The following is a 19,788-nucleotide window of genomic DNA, read 5'->3' as shown; positions in this document are numbered from 1 at the left end:
AACTTCTTTGGGATAGGAGGTGGTATTTTGACGTCCGGATGAAAAGCGTGCCCAAAGTAAACTGCCTGCTACTCAGGCCCAGAAGCTAGGATATGCATATAATTGGTAGATTTGGATAGAAAACACTCTACATTTCTAAAACTGTTAATTTCAATGGCTGGCACTTTTATAATAGGGCAAAATCGTCCCCGATTGCAGTTCCTAGGGCTTCCACTAGATGTCAACAGTCTTTAGAAAGAGTTTCAGGCTGGTTTTTGGAAAAATGAGAGAGAAGTTGTAGTTTTTCTAAGTGGCTCCCATTTTGGCTGTAGTGTTTCCAAGCGCATGGCCGAGAGAGCACGTTCTTTTTGTTTATCTCCGGTAAAGACTAACGATTCTCCGTCTTAAATTTGATCGCTTATTTGCATATTAGGGTACCTAAGGTTTGATTATAAATGTTGATTGACTTGTTTGGATAAGTTTATTGGTAACGTTTGGGATTCATTTTGTATGCATTTTGAAGGAGGGAAACAGAGTGGATTATTGACTGAAGCGCACCAGCTAAACTGAGTTTTTATGGATATAAAGGTCTTTATCGAACAAAAGGACCATTTGTAATGTAACTGGGACCTTTTGGAGTGCCAACAGAAGAGGATCTTCAAAGGTAAGGCATATATTATATCGCTATTTCTGACTTTCGTGTCACAACTCCCTGGTTGGAAATAATTTGTTATGCATTTGTGTGCTGGGCGCTGTCCTCAGATAATCGCATGGTTTGCTTTCGCCATAAAGCCTTTTTGAAATCTGACACAGCGGCTGGATTAACAACAAGTTACGCTTTATTTTGATGTATTGCCCTTTTGATTTCATGAAAGTTAAATATTTATAGTAATTTAATTTGAATTTCGCGCTCTGCAATTTCACCGGATGTTGGCCAGATGGGACGCTAGCGTCCCAATGATCCGCAAGAAGTTAAGAAGTGCGGTTTGGTCGGTTCATGTTTCGGAGGACGCATGACTCAACCTTTGCCTCCCGAGCCCTTTAGGGAGTTGCAGCGATGAGACAAGATCAAAATTGGGAAGAAAAAGGGGGTAAAATACAAAATAATTCAAACAGAGCAACATGGGGATGGGTGGACAGGGGAGGATCCACACACACAGAGGCCTGGCCTGGCTGGGCCAGGGAAGCAGTAGGGTTACTACCTTGGCAGCAGCTAATGGGGATCCATAATAAATACAAATACTACCTAGGGGAGCATAGGGCTGGGCCTTGGACGGGGGGAGGAGAAGCAGCTAGCAGTTGCCAATTGTCCTCCCCTCGGCTCCTGCCTTCAGCAGAGTCATATTCTGAGCTGACTGAACTCTTATCCTCTTCCATCTGGAAGCACAAAACAACCCATTAAGTCTCATGCACGGAATAAAACAAGACAAATGAGCACAAAAACCACTCCCACATCCATAGGAGGTAGAGGATAGCCGCATAGCAGCACTGATCAATTCGTGTCCAAAACAATTAGTGTACACTAACATTTTAACTAGGAGACTGGGCACAAAGATGTTCCAATGAGCCAGTTTAGTAATTTCAGTGTACTCTCAATTATGTAAATGTATCACTTTTAACTGGATGATTGAGGAATTAATTTAGAATTTGGCTTAGCAATTATTCTGTAAACATGTCAATCCAATTAGGAAATTGATCACTTGCTTTTGGATGGAGTGGTTGTCATTTTCTCTCCTCATTTTGCATATCTTAAGAAAATAATGCTATTGTTTAAAAGCATGCTGTCCAGAATATGATCTGGAGATACAGTGAATAAACTACTATGAAAATAGCATTCACCAGCTAGCAGCTTTTGCTCACTATACTTTTGGGCCTCAGAATTACTGTATTAGCAGCATACATTAAACAGTCTCAAGCTGTGCTCCACATGCTGTTATGACTGGAACTTTATATCAGGGCTGCTGCAGTGAGAGGCTGCTCTGCCCAATGCAGAGTGCACTAGGCTAAACTAAAGTGGCATGCAGTTGATAGACAATTTCCTAGAGCCAACATGCAGGGGTGCATAACAAAATGCCTTAGCCTTAGCCTTATCTTTCCCTTTCTTTTTTACCCCTATCCCTTTTTCCTAGAAAGCTGGTTAGTTAGTTTGTCGTCTGCATGGGTAGGCCGTCATTGTAAATAAGAATTTGTTCTTAACTGACTTGCCTAGTTAAATAAAGGTTAAATTAAAAAATATATTCTTATAATAAAAATGTAGTAGGGCCTCTCCTACTCTACCTAATTTTCCCCAGCTGATTCTTGGCTCTGGAAAGAGGCTGCAGTGCGATGAAGTCATCACCTATGACGACTCGATTGGAGTACATCTACAGAGCAGAGGGAAGGAGGCAAGGGCCCAACACAGAGAAGGTCAGTTAGGAGGGAAGACGACATACACAGTAGACACAAACAGAGGTTGATCATAACACACTCGTACAGACACACACGGACACACACCAGCCTGAGAAAGGAAGAAAATCATCTATCACAGAGACAGGAAATGAGACTCAACCCTGAGAAAGAGATATTTTATCTTCTAAGACCCACTGAGCAGCACTTTAACACTTAACTTTCTCCATCACAGATGCTAGAATTGCTGACTCGCCAACTATTTGATGCAAAAAAAGGCTTAATACGTGTAAGTAAACAAACAAAAAGAGGGCGTGTTAATATCAACCTTTTAAGCAAAGAGGAAGTTGTGACCACAAAAATGGAACTGCTCAAGAGGCTGTTTTCAAAAAACAGTTTGTTCAGCAATATGCTCCTACCATATGGCATCCACTGTCTAGCTCTCCCACCTATCAGACATGCTACAGTAGATTAAGATCTGGAACAGAGATGCACCCGCTTTGTTTGGAGCATGCCTTTGTCAGTTGCACAGTGAATTGTTGTTCTTGTGTTGTCTGTGAGGTGAGAAGCCAAGCTTTGGTGTCATGCGTTTCCTGTCAGTGTATAGTTTATTACCGCAACCCACCCCTTCCCCCTCCTCTCCTCTGTCCCTGGGTGTCCTACCTGAGACTTCTGGGTGCTGGTGGGCTGGAGGTGCCTATAGATCACCTTCTTGATGATGTCGGGGAAAAGGCAGGCGATGAGGATGATGATGATGGCGAACCAGGCAGAGCCGCTGGAGAGCAGCTGGACAAAGACAAAGTACATGTCCTGGGTGTGGAGGAAAGGCCTGGAGGGGGGGGGGGCAAAGGTCAGAGAATCACACTGTTAGCCAGCCAACATCTGTTCAGGCTTAACTAACCCTGTGAGTAGAACACCCTGTGAGTAGAGCCTGGAATAGAACTTCAAGGTTTTCGACTGTCTGGCATAGACAGTCACTGAGGTGAAATTCTAAGTAGACTGTATGCCACATGCAGTACAATTACACTTGTTGATCTTATCACATACTACCATAATTTCCGGACTATAAGCCGCAACTTTTTTCCCACGCTTTGAACCTCGCGGCTTAAACAATGACGCGGCTAATATATGGATTTTTCCCGCTTTCAATTTTTTTTTAAAGGAGATGACTTCAGTGGTTTCAGTGCACAGGAGGAGGAAGATAGTGACCAATGACTTTCTTGGTAGGCTACTGTTTACTGCAAATTATTATTTTTTTGTTACAAGCCGTGTTTCGTTAAAGCCTATTTATTTTTGTTACAAGCCGTGTTTCGTTAAAGCCTGTGTAAAGTTAATTTGTTTCAATGTACCGGTAGGCACCTGCGGCTTAAAGACATGTGCGGCTTATTTATGTTCAAAATAATATATATTTTTTAATTCAGTGGGTGCGGCTTATATTCAGGTGCGCTCAATAGTCCGGAAATTACGGTATATAATGAAATGTCATGTGTATTAGAGATACACCAGTTGTGTGGGAAAGAGATGGCAGCTCAGCTCACCAGATGATTCCTCCATAAAACAGGGAGAAGATGAAGTAGAAAGCGATGGAGCCCCAGGTAACAAAGTGATTCATCCACGTCCAGAAGTGGGTCTCCAAGGCCAGCTGTCGACAGAGTGAAAGAAAAAATACATAGTTGGGTCAGAAAAGCATGTGAAAAGGTCATAGGAGAGTAGAGAGGCGTGAGGTGACTGACAACAATATCAACAAGTGACAGATTTCATGTGAGATTGCTTTAAGAATTATTTATGAATTGAAGAATTGCAAAAACTCAACTGACATTATTTACCTTCAATGTAACAGTGATAACCATTACTGTGAATACCAAAGTGCCAAAGGTCCAGTTTCCAAACATCTACAAGAAAAATTAAATTAAAAAATGTAAGAATTTTCAAAGAGACAATACAATGGCTTAACATCCATCATAGGAATACTGCTTTAATAGTGATGTAGATCGAGTCACGTGTTAGTAGTCACATATTTCCAGAAGACTAGGCCGAAGCCCTCTAAGCTAAATTGCTGACAAACTTGTGGAGACCCTGGAAGTTACTGACTCGTCATCACGCACCCCTTGAGAAACATGGCACATCAAAAGCATAACCAAGCAGGGTGTTCATACAGAATGGACCAATGACAGCAACAGATGTTAGGGGGGTAACTATGACAGGGGTACGCATCAACTGTGATTCAGTCAACTCTTACCAGTTGTCTTTTAGCTCTCAAAATCTGATGGCATGCAGAGCATGAAAAGAGGGAGGAGGTGAAGAAGAGAAATGAACAAAAGAAAGCGAAAAAGAGCAACATGGTGACTGACACAGACAAACAGAAGAGACAGGAGAGAGAGGGGGCTGCAGCCCAAATAGAAAAATCAAAAACAGCACAGCCTCCTAGAACAGTCTGGAATGTACTGCCATCACACTGCCCAACTTAAACTGAAAAGGAAATATTTCATATTACTGTGCACCTTGGTAAAAGACCCAATCAATATTCCCAGAGATCCGCACAGAACATTCAAAATCAGCTTCAAAGTCAAGTTCCCCTTGGAGCCAAGCTAGGTGGGGGGGGGGGATCTCCTTACGCTTCCCTCCCCCGGCAGAACCACTACCAGAGGTAGAACAGATAGTACAGTACATGCAGCCCAGCCCACCTCACCTGTCCATTCCCCATGAGAGACGTGTCCTCCCCCATCAGGATGTAGGAACCAAAGAAGAAGACAAAGGCGTGGCAGAAGCCCAGCAGTGTCCAGTACAAAAAGGTCTTGAAGGAGAGGAGGGAATTCTTGCTGATGTCTCTGTTGGTGTGAAAGGATACAAAGCAACACGGTTCTGTCCGTAGCAAATGCTTGTTGTGTTTTCATGTAAATGCATCCAACGGAGGTACAGCCTCATTCTGTATGGAACAAATATGTCAAATAGAACACCATGTCCTACCTGTAGAGCACTGGCTTACTCTGCAGCATGTGTGGATGGACCTGTTGCTCAAACAGGCTGTACACCAGTATGGGCAGGGAGGTGAAACAGATGTTGTAGAGCGTCAGGTAAACGCTGTCATACAGAGTCTGGGGAAACAGGGAGGCAACAACGAGGTAGGACAAGATTGGCACATCACCCTGGGCCATGTACAACACAGCACACACTCACACCTGCCAAGATCTTTTTTCCCCCCACCGTCAACAAGGGCCTAGATTTGGCTAACTCCTTCTGTATGTTGATGATTCAGAGATGGACAGTTCGAGTTGATGATCCCTCAGGGGGAGATATAGCTACACGTGGTACATTCAGAACAGGCATGTATATCACACAGAACAAGGTACACTGAAACAACACTCACAAAGCAACAGTAATAAGGGACCACAAAAAATGAACAAATAGAACTAATGAGACACTGAAAGACACTTACTTGTTGTGAAAACAGACAGAAGAACTGGTATAAAAACTGGGGCGTAATAAAGCACACATTCTAAAAGAAGACAAAAAGGGATTTAGACCCGAGACAAGCACATCTAGCTCCTGTATTGATTATCATTGTGTAAGACACCGCAAAGCATCCTTAAACATAGAACTCACCTTGTAAAAAAAGTACTGTACAAGGGTTGCAATTCTAATGTAGTAGAAGTGGCCATGGACGAGCAGTAACTTGGAAAGAAATCTAAACCTTGCTATTGCATAGTCACTGTTTCGTACTGCTTGTCTTCCCTCCTTGCCCATGATACCTGAAATTTTTGTAAAGTCTGTTATTAGCCACTTAGTTCTGAAACTAAAAGCAAAATGCACTATTGAGTAATGGGTTATTGTAATTTGATAGGGTGGAGGACTTACCTATGCCAACATGGGCCTCTTGAATCATGCTGACATCATTGGCTCCATCCCCAATGGCTAAAGTGATGGGTTTCTCTGGAGACGTTTTCAGCAATCTCACCACCTGCCAAGCACAGGATTCTCATTAAGCAGCCCAAATGAGACCAGGAGCATGTCCATGGCAATTAGCCTTTACTGTAACACCAGCTACCGCAGATAAAACCACAGCACTGGGCAGATGCTCTACTCTCCCCAGCCATGACTACAAATATAAAAGTCAGAAACCAAAAGACAAAAACTGAAATAGCTAGCCATCTTAAGGAAGTTTTTCTAAACAATTTCAGTAAGTGTCACGTAAGTGCACTGTTGTAAGTGAGTTGTAAAGGAGTCTACAGACCTTATGCAAACTACAGAAACACAGCGCAACAGAGTACTTGAATGTAATTTTGCGTTACAAAATGGGCGGTTCCTTGAAGAACATAGTTCTGCCTATGTCGTTGCGTCGCTACGTCGACAAATCACGTTTTGGACTGCCCTAAATGAACCAAATATTAGTATCCCCCAAAAAAGGTATTTTGTTGAGAAGTGAAACAGTAAAAACAGCTGGTAGCTATGTACCTTTTCTCCGTAATATATGATGACATTCTATTTTTAGCTGATGGGAGAGAATACATTGAACCAGCATATCAAATTCAGATAATGTTGTAGGTTACACTGGCAAATATAAAAATATTTGCCAGGGCACATTATTTAATTATAAATCTCATTATTTCACATTGAATCTAAAAAGGGTAGTTGTTTTGCTGTGTTTTTAGCTAGGCTAATGCCCACTAGCTACTACTAGCAAGGGAAGACCACTCTTAGTTTTATTCACCACAAATGAGAAGACAAAAAATAAACTCTGCTATTGCCCGCTTTTGAATGGGAGTCTAGGAAAGACGGACCGTGCATTTCTCCAAAAAATCTGATTCACCCAGGCACACACATACGGTAAATGACAGAGTGACCACTGTTGTAATCATAAATCATCTACTTCAATCACGTTAATTCTACTAGTAGGTGTTATGTATTACTATAAAATTATTTATTTATACTAATGTATTATTATTGCTAATTTATTTAGGCAATTATCTTTACATTAACAATACATTTGTCTTAAATACTTGAGGGCATAAGAGATATGAGATTGGCGCTGTTGACTGATTAATTGATAAAGGAAAGCCCTAAAAGGCTGGTAGTGACAGTGAGGGGACTTGCCTTGGCCTTCTGCAGGGGCGCCATGCGGCAGCACAGCACGGCAGAGCAGTTCTTGCACACCTCCATAAAGAGCTTCTCGTGCCCCCGCAGTGCTAGAGACAGGCTGGCCCCGTCCACCACCAGGCCATGCTGGATCACATTGTCCTCTCTGATCCTACACACACACACACACACACACACACACACACAAGAGCAGGTATAACTATACAGCACTAACGTGGAGGTCCTCGACACACACACACACACACACACACACACACACACACACACACACACACACACACACACACACACACACACACACACCTTTGTTTTACTATCCTTGTGGGGACAAAATAAAATTGATTGAGTCTCATTCAAAATCCTATTTTCCCTAACCCTAAAAAAGCTTTTTTCCTTGTGGGGATCAGCGAAATGTCCCCACTTGCCTGAATTTTCCTTGTTTTATTATCCTTCTGGTCACCACCAGGATAGTAAAACCACACACACACACACACACACACACACACACAGTCAACAGTGCATCTCACACTAGAATGATTATGCATCATCTTCCAACATAAATCCACTTATTTTAAATGGAGTATAATAAAAAGCTTAATTGTCTTGATTTCTCATAACCATTTCGAACCTTTGTCACACGACGCGGTATATAGGATGTGTCGTGATTACCAAAAAAATGTAATTACATTTTTAAAAAAAGGTTCCGTACTCTTCCCTGGTTTCCAGACTGAGTCATCTGCAATGCATCGTGCCTAATGACACTATCCCCCCAGGGGACCATAAACAAGACTCCTTCACCATTAATAAGCCAAGGACCATTGGAAAAGGGACTGCATCCGTGGGCAAGAACAAATCTCTATATATCAGTGGTGATAAACAACAGAAGGTTCCCAGAGCTGCTCTGGCAACATCCTGACATGTTTAGGCTACACATAGCCCAGAATTCTCAACTCCACGATCCCCGATGGAGTGGAGTGCCGAGGCTATGAGGTTTATAAATAAACTATTGCAGCACCCAAAGAAAATAATGCAACTAAACAGGACAAACGTAGGTACAAGTTATGCATGAAAGAATTCTTTTTTTTTTTTTAAGTACCGACTGATACGGACTCGATGTAGCTGGACGTAGACTACACTCCTCGCCACTCAACTCCGTGGAGTTTAGAATTCTTGGCTAGGCTACACAGTGATTCTATTAATTGGAGCACTGTCCTTAACACTCATAACTGATTACAATAAATATGAAGTTAAACTCTGTCTCCTATAGTTCTTTATTGCACCCAGACCTGTATATTACCCTGAATACATTAACATGCTGATGAGGGCTTGTAGACTAGTTAACCCAGAAGGACACAACATGGACCACAGACATGGTGAGTGACTGACGTGAATGGCATGGGGAGACATGGTGGTAGATGTTAGTGACAGTGTCCTACCTCCTGGCCAGTTGTCTGAGCTGCTCGGCACACTCGTTGTCAGACTTCTGCTGCACCAGCTCCAGGATGTTCATGGTGCGGTGGAAGTGCCCGCAGGACAGGCTGACACTGACTGCCGTCTCGTGCTTGTCCCCGGTCAGCACCCATACCTTGATCCCAGCCAGACGAAGCGACTCGATGGTCTCCTGGACCTTCTCCTGCAGCCTGGGGACACAGACACACACCAGTCACAGCAAATTAGCCTCCATGCCATATGAAGAACTAAAAAAGGTAGCCCCGGAGGTGGGTTAATTTCCAGTAAACAGAATCGCCCCGGTATGACTAGTGGGAGGCTCTGTACGAGTGCACTGCACAATGATTGCAGAAAAAGGAATAATGTTAGTTATATGTGCGTGTCTTTCTTTCAGCTTCAAATGTTTTATCCCGCTACCACATAATGCAAACAAATGATAGGTTAAATGTGAAATCAATCTGATTAGCTTTAAAAAAAAGGGCCAATCCACAGTTGAAACAATAACAAAGCAGGCTCCCCGCCTCTCAATATGCCGTTTCTCTAGAGCGAAATCAAATTATTCACGAGAGAAATCAAGTCAAGTACTATGTGGGATGATGGGCTGAAGGAAGTTGTAGTTTTCATTAAGCAAATATTCAACTTAGTTCAGCGCAGAAACATGGTAATTAATGACAATGACCATCATCCATTGTGCCTGCTCTTTCCGCCTCAGAGATGGATACACTTAAGACTGCTATGTTAGGTTAGATACACATACTGCATGAGAGAAGAATGTACACAACAATGAGAGAGAGGGATAGAGACAGTTTGTGAAAGTATGACTTATCTACTTTGAAGAACTAGTAAAAGGATTTCATCAGACAGCTCTGCAGCATACTTTAGGCAGGTTAGCCTAGCTAAATAGAATGACTAAAGACAGTACAATATTGGGAGCACAGAAATAACGTCTGGCTGGCTGCTACTGCCTGGGCAGAGATGAGATGATGACTTTAAGGAATAAAAAAAGAATAAAGTCATCAAATAAAAACCAAGTAATACACACACACACACACACACAAACACACACACACAACTGAAATATTTTATTATTTCATTGCAATTTCCTATTTTTCTATTGATATCTACCCAATGTGGACCTGAGACAATGGAATATTTTCAATGTTTTGGCAAATGAATGTTTCCAATTTGGTGCTTTGGGATAGGGGGCAGTATTTTCACGGCCGGATAAAAAAACATACCCGATTTAATCTGGTTACTACTCCTGCCCAGAAACTAGAATATGCATATAATTATTGGCTTTGGATAGAAAACACCCTAAAGTTTCTAAAACTGTTTGAATGGTGTCTGTGAGTATAACAGAACTCATATGGCAGGCAAAAACCTGAGAAGATTCCTGTACAGGAAGTGCCCTGTCTGACAATTTGTTGTCCTTCTGTTGCATCTCTATCGACATTACAGCATCTGTGCTGTAACGAGACACTTTCTAAGGCTTCCATTGGCTCTCTAAAGACGCCAGAAAGTGGAATGGGGTGTCTGCTGTCTATGGGCAAAGTACAGCAGCAGAGTTTGTAAGTGGTCAGCCTGGGGACAGTGAGACTGGAGATGCGCAGTCACGAGACTTCTCCATTTTTTTCTTTCAGCCTTTGAATGAATACAATGTTGCTCGGTTGGAATATTATCGCTATTTTACGAGAAAAATAGCATAAAAATTGATTTTAAACAGCGTTTGACATGCATCTAAGTACGGTAATGGAATATTTTGAATTTTTTTGTCACGAAATGCGCTCGCGCGTCACCCTTCGGATAGTGACCTGAACGGAGGTATTTGGATATAACTATGGATTATTTGGAACCAAAACAACATTTGTTATTGAAGTAGAAGTCCTGGGAGTGCATTCTTACAAAGAACAGCAAAGGTAATCCAATTTTTCTAATAGTAATTCTGAGTTTAGGTGACCCCGAAGTTGGCGGATGTCAAAATAGCTAGCCGTGATGGCCGAGCTATGTACTCAGAATATTGCAAAATGTGCTTTCGCCGAAAAGCTATTTTAAAATCGGACATAGCGATTGCATAAAGGAGTTCTGTATCTATAATTCTTTAAATAATTGTTATGTTTTTTGTCAACGTTTATCATGAGTAATTTAGTAAATTCACCGGAAGTTTTCGGTGGGTATGCTAGTTCTGAACATCACATGCTAATGTAAAAAGCTGTTTTTTGATATAAATATGAACTTGATTGAACAAAACATGCATGTATTGTATAACATAATGTCCTAGGAGTGTCATCTGATGAAGATCATCAAAGGTTAGTGCTGCATTTAGCTGTGGTTTGGGTTTATGTGACATATATGCTTGCTTGGAAAATGGCTGTGATTATTTGTGTCTATGTACTCTCCTAACATAATCTAATGTTTTGCTTTCGCTTTAAAGCCTTTTTGAAAATCGGACAATGTGGTTAGATTAACGAGAGTCTTATCTTTAAAATGGTGTAAAATAGTTGATTGTTTGAGAAAAATGAATTGTGGCATTTTAGTTGGTTTTGTATTTCGCGCCGTGCGATGCCATTGGCTGTTGGCTAGGGGTTCCGCAGGCGGAACGGGGTTCCGCTAGCGAAACGTCTGTCCTCAACAGGTTTTAATGTAGACTTAAAAAAAAAAAAAAAAAAACTCTAAACCGAAATCCGTGATCATTTTAAAAATAATTGAACCGAAACTGAACCGACCTCAAAAAGCACTAGTCGCTCAGCACTACAATGGGTATACTTTTGGTTACTAATCCAATGCTCTAACCACTAGGCTACCCGTGCCGATGCCCAACTATTAAAAAAAGGTACAGGCTGCTATTTGATACTTGCCGTTTTTATTTAAGTTTTACATTATTTCAGTCATTTATAAGTCCAAAAATGGATGTACAGTAGCAACTGCAGATTGACCCTTTAATGCTGCTGCAGCTAATTGGCACACATCCATATTCCATAGGAGTGTATTGAGATCATCCTCCTGAAGTAAACACGTAGGGTGTGGCTCATCATGACTCCAATTTGTAAGTCGCTCTGGATAAGAGCGTCTGCTAAATGACTAAAATGTAAATGTAAATGTAAACCAATCACTTAATTCAGTTTCATTTACCATTTAATTTGCTATGGATGTTGATATGATATCAGAATCAATAGAGAGGGCATCAATGAGATGTCATAGTCAGACCAGGCCATTAGTCAAACTAACTAACAAGACTTAATCTTACAGTCAATATCCTTCACCCTAAGCTTGTTGTACACTAGAAACACTGTAATTTGAATACAGAGATAGAAATGTTAAAGTTAAGTGGTAAAAGCCAGATTGATTAAGAGTCTAAAGAGTGGGTGCTTAAGATTTATCATTTTGAGGCTTGTTCCTTTGAAGATTTTTGGGGGTGAACAGAGCAGCATCCTCTAAGTACCATTACTACTGGAGGAGGGAAAGAGAGAGAGTATGATGGTGTGGGCTGTCTGCGTCTCACTGCAGAGCAAGCGCACACACACAAATGCCAACAGAAAGTCTCTCCCAGACTGCCACTCACTGACCAATGATCAAATCCAGACTGCCTCTGCTTTAGTGTCTCCACAGCCACTCTGTTCAGTATGTGTGAATGACATGGAGCTACACCAGACAAGTCTGAGGCATTCTATATAATACATGTAGTAATCAGCATAGATGTGGATCGTCATTTTATGATGCACGCAAATCTAACCCAGAGGCAGCTAATGGCAAGTGAGCCCTTGTTACATAATTGTTCTAATGGAGCATGGATACGTCCCATTACATTTCATTGTGACGGCCCCCTCAACACAATCGCAAAAAACGAGCTACAATGTTGGATCCTGAGCCTTTGTAAAGGCTTGCCTTGAAGCCCCTCTAACACAATTTTAAGGAGCCTATATCCCTAAATTCGGACACCCTCTCCCTTTCAGCAGCATGCTTGCAATGCCTTTGTGTTCAGCAGCAGCATACTAGGCAGGGATGCATGTAGAAAGGCATGAGTCATGTTTTGAGTGGCTAAGTGCATTAGACCCAGGAGGGCTGAGCCCAGCCCCCGACCCCCTACACAGGGAGGCTGCTGCACAGTGCTGGTGAGTCACAATGTGCTGTCAAGGTAAAAAAAAATAATATGTTGACAAGGAACAGAGGAGGAAGCGATCTGCCACTAGTGCCATCTTAACAATGGCTGAGCCTCAAGACTGTTTTCACATTGACGATAGCAAAGGGACATTTTAGAGAGATCAATTCTTGAGACAATACTGCTGTGTAAAGCTGCTAAATTAGCACGTCCAGAGGTCGCGCATCACACTCACCTGACAGTTGCCCCCCTCCGAGCAGAGCAGGGCAAACAGAAAGAGCCAGACCAATGTTTTTTGGGGTCCGACAAAATGTACCGAAACCGATATACAGTGAGCTCCAAAAGTATTGGGACAGTGAATTTTGTTTAAGCCTCTGTAATCCAGCACTTTGGATTTGAAATTCTACAATGACTATGGAGGTTAAAGTGCAGAATGTCAGCTTTAACTGTAAGGTATTTTCATCCATATCAGGTGAACACTTTAGAAATTACAGCATTTTTTGTACATAGTGTGTGTGTGTGTGTGTGTGTGTCCGTCCGTCAAGGGACCAAAAGTATTGGGACAAATTCACTTGTGTATTAAAGTAGTAAAAAGTTAAGTATTTGGTCCCATATTCATTGCACGCAATGACTACATCAAACTTGTGACTCTACACATTTGTTGGATGCATTTGCTGTATCTAACGATATAGTGTTTGACGCCAGGGAAATGAAAGAGTAATTGTCATTAAAATCAGCAATAGTCCAAGAATTATGCTTCAAATGTTGATTTCTTACATTGTGAAATGAATGATATCATGAGAAGTGTTCATTCAGATAAGCATGAGATTGCTTTTTTTTCTCCATACTATTTATTGAATATCGGTGGAATTATTGGCTGATACCGATATAGCAGTAAAAAGCCACTATCAGCAGATAATATTGGTGAACCGATATATCGTTCAGGCTCCAAACAGAATTGTCTCATTGAGCTCAACACTCCTACAGTATAAATGGTAATACCAGAGCAATGTTTTTGAAACAACTGAAATTGCAGTAACAGCCTGTTAAATACTAAAATTGTAACAGTCGCTGACGCCTGCTGGTTGCACTGAGCCACGTAAAACTATGGAAGCCCATTCCCACAGGCATTTTTTTGGGTGTCGATAGGCCTACCACAGACGTAGGCAATCCTGGTCCTGGAGTGCTGTCGGTACATTACATGACCAAAAGTATGTGGACACCTGCTCCTCGAACATCTCATTCCAAAATCATGGGCATTAACATGGAGTTGGTCCCAACTTTAAAACACATTTCATGAAGCTGCTGAGTGTTGCAACCGAGGACATACGATTTTCATGCGCTATGCACTTCAGCACTCGGCGGTCTCGTTCTGTGAGCTTGTGTGGCCTACCACTTTGCGGCTGAGCAGTTGTTGTTCCTAGACGTTTTAACTTCACAATGACAACAGCACTTACAGTTGACCCGGTCAGCTCTAGCTGGGCAGAAATTTGACGAACTGACTTGTTGGAAAGGTGGTCACTGAGCTCTTCAGTAAGGCCATTCTACTGCCAATGTTTGTCTATGGCTGTGTGCTCGAAGTGTCAGCAACGGGTGTGGCTGAAATAGCCACACCTGTTGCTCATTTGAAAGGGTGTGCACATATTTTTTTATACAGGGCATTCGGAAAGTATTCAGACCCTTTGACTTTTTCCACATTTTGTTAGGTTACAGACATTCTAAAATGGATTAAATATAAAAAAATTCTCAGCAATCTTCACACAATACCTCAAAAACAAAGCGAAGAAAAAAAAGGAAAAGAATTGTTTGCAAATGTATTAAATATAAAAACAGAAATACCTTATTTACATAAATATTCAGACCCTTTGCTATGATACTCGAAATTGAGCTCATGTGCATCCTGTTTCCATTGATCATCATTGAGATGTTTCTACAACTTCATTGAAGTCCACCTGTGGTCAATTCAATTGATTGGACATTATTTGGAAAGGCACACCTGTCTATATAAGGTCCCACAGTTGATAGTGTATATCAGAGCAAAAACCAAGCCAGGTAGGTCGAAGTAATTGTCCGTAGAGCTCCAAGACAGGATTGTGTTGAGGTACAGATCTGGGGAAGGGTACCAAAACATTTCTGCAGCATTGAAGGTCCCCAAGAACACAGTAGCCTCCATCATTCTTAAATGGAAGAAGTTTGGAACCATCAAGACGCTTTCTAGAGCTGGCCACCCAGCCAAACTGAGCAATTGGGGGAGAAGGGCCTTGGTCAGGAAGGTGACCAAGAACCCGATGGTCACTCTGACAGAGCTCCAGAGGTTCTCTGTGGAGATGGTAAAACCTTCCAGAAGGACAACCATCTCTGCAGCACTCCACCAAATCGGGCCTTTATGGTAGAGTTGCCAGACGAAAGTCACTCCTCAGTAAAAGGCACGACAGCCCGCCTGGAGTTTTCCAAAAGGCACCTAAAGACTCTCAGACCAGAAGAAACAAGATTCTGATGAAACCAAGCTTGAACTCTTTGGCCTGAATGCCAAGTGTCACATCTGGAGGAATGCCAGATGTGCCAAGTGTCACATCTTGATGAATGCCCCTCAAGGACATTCATCAAGGAATGTAATGATGTCTTCAGTATTATTCCACAATGTAGAAAATAGTAAAAATAAAAACACCTGAATGAGTAGGTGTGTTCAAACTTTTGACTGATAATGTACGTACATACATACCTACATGCATACAGTATATTTGTAACTCATGGATTATATTTTAACTGCTTATAAGTGGGGCAAATCTGTACATTTTCCTGTTTCAAAAATATATTTTTCAGTGACTACCAGCAGAAGCAGCTCCTCCTCCGTGAGCGCACAGGCCGTGTGAACAATGCTTAAATTGTTTTTCCAGCTATTTGCTATGGGATGGAACTGCCCCAATGAATTCGGAGGACTTCATAGCATAAATTATAACGGCAAAGTAAATGGACCAATCCTGGGGCACTCAAATGTGTGTCCATTCCGTTAGAACTTCTGGATGTGCTCTAGTCTCCATCACAATGAGTCTCTTGCGTAACGGCTTACTTCCACACGTGAGACTAGATCTGCTCTATCAGGTACAGATGGGGCTAAACCAAAAAGCTAATTGTAATTTACTTGTAAATAAATAATCATAACAGTCACGGGAGCATGGGACCTGATAAACCAGAGGGATACACTAGCTAGAACCTTATCGCGGATCTGGTAGGACAAAAAGCATGACCAACTTTGTTGTTCATCAGGTTCTACTGTAGGTGACAAGGCGACATTGTCTGGACTAAAACAGCATAAAATCAGGTGTATCGCAAAGCATGATCAAATTAATTTGCGAGCTACAGTAATGTTGATAAACATTGAGAAATGGTTTGGTCCCCAAAAAAATTGGAGGGGGCCGTCAAATTAACCAGTTATCAACTTTTGAAAAGCAGCTAGCTGTTAGCTTGCCAGCTAGTTAACGCCCATGCCAATTTCAAGTCTTTCTAAACTAATATCTGACTAGCTCGGAAATATGAAGTTACTTCAGAATAAAAGTTAACTGGCTAGCCATCATACTGTGACATTATGAGCTAAATGATGAGTTCAGTGATTAGTCTTCCAGGTCGTGAAGTACAGTGTATACAGTGCCTTCGGAAAGTATTCAGACACCTTTCGGATATCATTGCTTGGTGTTCATAATGAGCTATCCCTTGACCAGACAGACACCAAACAGTGTTGTTGACATACTTGTCTTCCACCCCGGTCGCGCCCAACAGCTCCAGGTCCTTTTCTATGAAGCTGAAGACCTCAGCCAGCCTCTCCTCTCTCTGCTGCAGGGCCGCGCGGGCCTCGTGAAGCCGCCGGTCCACCTCCTCATACTCCTCCACATTGAAGTGTCTGCAGGCCACCACCAACGTCCGCAAGCCCTTCTGAAGAAGGGGAAGACAGAGAAACGAGTAGCTGACAGGGACTGGCTTTATATCAAATAAACACAAAAACAAATCTCTGTAGATCCTGATGTCTGGATAAATTGTCTGTTAAGTTGCAGGATTTATTGATTTTCTGGGGGAAAGGACCACAAGTAATATTTACACTGCTGTAAAAAAATAAAAATACTAAAAAAATGTAAATACAAAAAGAGTCAAATCGGCCACGAGAGCCCTCGCATGGAAAAAAAGACAGGAGGCGACCCAGCTGCACTGGTGCTCTTCAGCACATACAATAAAAGATGTCATTCAGCGTAGCAAAAATCTGCTGTACATAAGGGCTGGAAATAGTGCCTTGTCTAATATGATGTGATGTGGTATACTCACCAAGGCAAATTCATCTACATGTACTCTTGTTTTGTCAATTTCTCCACTTTTAGTAAAGGGAAGAATGGCGGACTCAGCTCCCTTTGTAAATAGTACTTTCCCCCCTACAGCAATAGATAAAATATATTGCATTGTTATAGTGAGTATGGGCCAGATATGAAATACAGGGTAGCAGTAACAGTTAGGGAAATGAACTGAACATTGTTGCAGGACCAAATCAAAGGTGGGTTACATAATGTAATGATATCCTAATACAATGTTTATGAATGAGCCATTTGTATAATATGGAGAGAAATCACTGTACCTGAGGGTGTCTGTAATATGACACTCATTCTCCTTCGGGTTGCATCAAACTCTAGTACATGGAGTAGTTTATACCTGTGGGACAAGGGAATAATAGGTTTTACATCACTTTCTATGCATAGTACAGGTTCATCATCGACATTAAATGTCTGCCTTTTTAACCATAGAAAATTATACTTACTTTTCTGACGTTCCAAATGTTTTTATTTCCATAACTTCTCCATGGCTACCAATAAAGGTTACCCCCATCCTGCAATTAAATTGTTTCATGTGACATTGCTGACCATAAATACTGTAACATGCAGACTGTCGCCCATACATAACCCATGACTATAACTGTAATATGCAGACTGTGGTCTGGAATGTGGTGAACCTCAAACTATTTGACTCAATAAATGTTAATTTGTCTGAGTGCTTGTATGTCCATAAAGACCTGTGTGACCAGCATTGGTCATGTCATACTGCTCAAAAAAATAAAGGGAACACTTAAACAACACATCCTAGATCTGAATGAAAGAAATACTTTTTTCTTTACATAGTTGAACGTGCTGACAACAAAATCACACAAAAATAATCAATGGAAATCCAATTTATCAACCCATGGAGGTCTGGATTTGGAGTCACACTCAAAATTAAAGTGGAAAACCACACTACAGGCTGATCCAACTTTGATGTAATGTCCTTAAAACAAGTCAAAATGAGGCTCAGTAGTGTGTGTGGCCTCCACGTGCCTGTATGACCTCTCTACAATGCCTGGGCATGCTCCTGATGAGGTGGCGGATGGTCTCCTGAGGGATCTCCTCCCAGACCTGGACAAAAGCATCCGCCAACTCCTGGACAGTCTGTGGTGCAACGTGGTGTTGGTGGATGGAGCGAGACATGATGTCCCAGATGTGCTCAATTGGATTCAGGTCTGGGGAACGGGCGGGCCAGTCCATAGCATCAATGCCTTCCTCTTGCAGGAACTGCTGACACACTCCAGCCACATGAGGTCTAGCATTGTCTTGCATTAGGAGGAAACCAGGGCCAACCGCACCAGCATATGGTCTCACAAGGGGTCTGAGGATCTCATCTCGGTACCTAATGGCAGTCAGGCTACCTCTGGCGAGCACATGGAGGGCTGTGCGGCCCCCCAAAGAAATGCCACCCCACACCATGACTGACACACCGCCAAACCGGTCATGCTGGAGGATGTTGCAGGCAGCAGAACGTTCTCCACGGCGTCTCCAGACTCTGTCACGTGCTCAGTGTGAACCTGCTTTCATCTGTGAAGAGCACAGGGCGCCAGTGGCGAATTTGCCAATCTTGGTGTTCTCTGGCAAATGCCAAACGTCCTGCACGGTGTTGGGCTGTAAGCACAACCCCCACCTGTGGACGTCGGGCCCTCATACCACCCTCATGGAGTCTGTTTCTGACCGTTTGAGCAGACACATGCACATTTGTGGCCTGCTGGAGGTCATTTTGCAGGGCTTTGGCAGTGCTTCTCCTGCTCTTCCTTGCACAAAGGCAGAGGTAGCGGTCCTGCTGCTGGGTTGTTGGCCTCCTACGGCCTCCTCCACATCTCCTGATGTACTGGCCTGTCTCCTGGTAGCGCCTCCATGCTCTGGACACTACGCTGACAGACACAGCAAACCTTCTTGCCACAGCTCGCATTGATGTGCCATCCTGGATGAGCTGCACTACGTGGGCCACTTGTGTGGGTTGTAGACTCCGTCTCATGCTACCACTAGAGTGAAAGCACCGCCAGCATTCAAAAGTGACCAAACATCAGCCAGGAAGCATAGGAACTGAGAAGTGGTCTTATATACATACATACATACATACATACACACACTCACACACACGATTTACCAACAACAGTACAAATGGGTTGAACAGCGAAACATGACAGCTATCCTCCTGGGTACCTTTTAGTGGCTTCCACCAGTGCTTTCTCATCCGGCGAGGAGGCATAGTACTCCATCTGGGAGGAGAAGCCATTAGCGTGGGAGAAGGGGTTCCCCGGGCCGTCGCCTGGCTGCTCGTAGCTGATCTGCACTGTGTGACACAGCGATACTGCCTTCAGGAACAGCAACTCCTCCCGACTCTGAGAGGTGGCAGACAGACGGAGAGCGAGAGAGAGAGACATGAGAAAAGTACTTAGAGTCATCAAACCATTGCGAGGGTCC

At 42.6% G+C, this 19,788-nt stretch overlaps 1 protein-coding gene across 2 annotated transcripts in view; it reads right to left on the bottom strand.

Annotated features, from left to right (window-relative positions):
• LOC106584299 (phospholipid-transporting ATPase IF) overlaps positions 1-19,788 on the bottom strand; it is a 62,191-nt gene that overhangs the window by 9,292 nt on the left and 33,111 nt on the right. The window contains exons 14-29 of one of the 2 annotated variants that reach the window (XM_082968003.1): positions 19,528-19,706; positions 17,802-17,870; positions 17,622-17,695; positions 17,318-17,421; positions 16,752-16,933; positions 8,895-9,098; positions 7,456-7,609; positions 6,220-6,322; positions 5,968-6,113; positions 5,801-5,860; positions 5,332-5,459; positions 5,054-5,192; positions 4,191-4,256; positions 3,903-4,006; positions 3,028-3,193; positions 2,257-2,342 (exon numbers count right to left, since the gene is read on the bottom strand). In XM_082968003.1, coding sequence (XP_082824129.1) covers positions 2,257-2,342; positions 3,028-3,193; positions 3,903-4,006; positions 4,191-4,256; positions 5,054-5,192; positions 5,332-5,459; positions 5,801-5,860; positions 5,968-6,113; positions 6,220-6,322; positions 7,456-7,609; positions 8,895-9,098; positions 16,752-16,933; positions 17,318-17,421; positions 17,622-17,695; positions 17,802-17,870; positions 19,528-19,706 — 1,964 coding nt within the window. The remainder of the gene's footprint in view (positions 1-2,256; positions 2,343-3,027; positions 3,194-3,902; positions 4,007-4,190; positions 4,257-5,053; positions 5,193-5,331; positions 5,460-5,800; positions 5,861-5,967; positions 6,114-6,219; positions 6,323-7,455; positions 7,610-8,894; positions 9,099-16,751; positions 16,934-17,317; positions 17,422-17,621; positions 17,696-17,801; positions 17,871-19,527; positions 19,707-19,788) is intronic. The other variant, XM_082968002.1, reaches the window with a different exon arrangement.

Source organism: Salmo salar, chromosome 23 (genome assembly GCF_965601325.2).
Source record: "Salmo salar chromosome 23, fSalSal1, whole genome shotgun sequence".
Lineage (NCBI taxonomy): Eukaryota > Metazoa > Chordata > Actinopteri > Salmoniformes > Salmonidae > Salmo > Salmo salar.
Note: the sequence above shows the minus strand (reverse complement) of the source record. Positions and strands in the feature narration are given on the sequence as shown.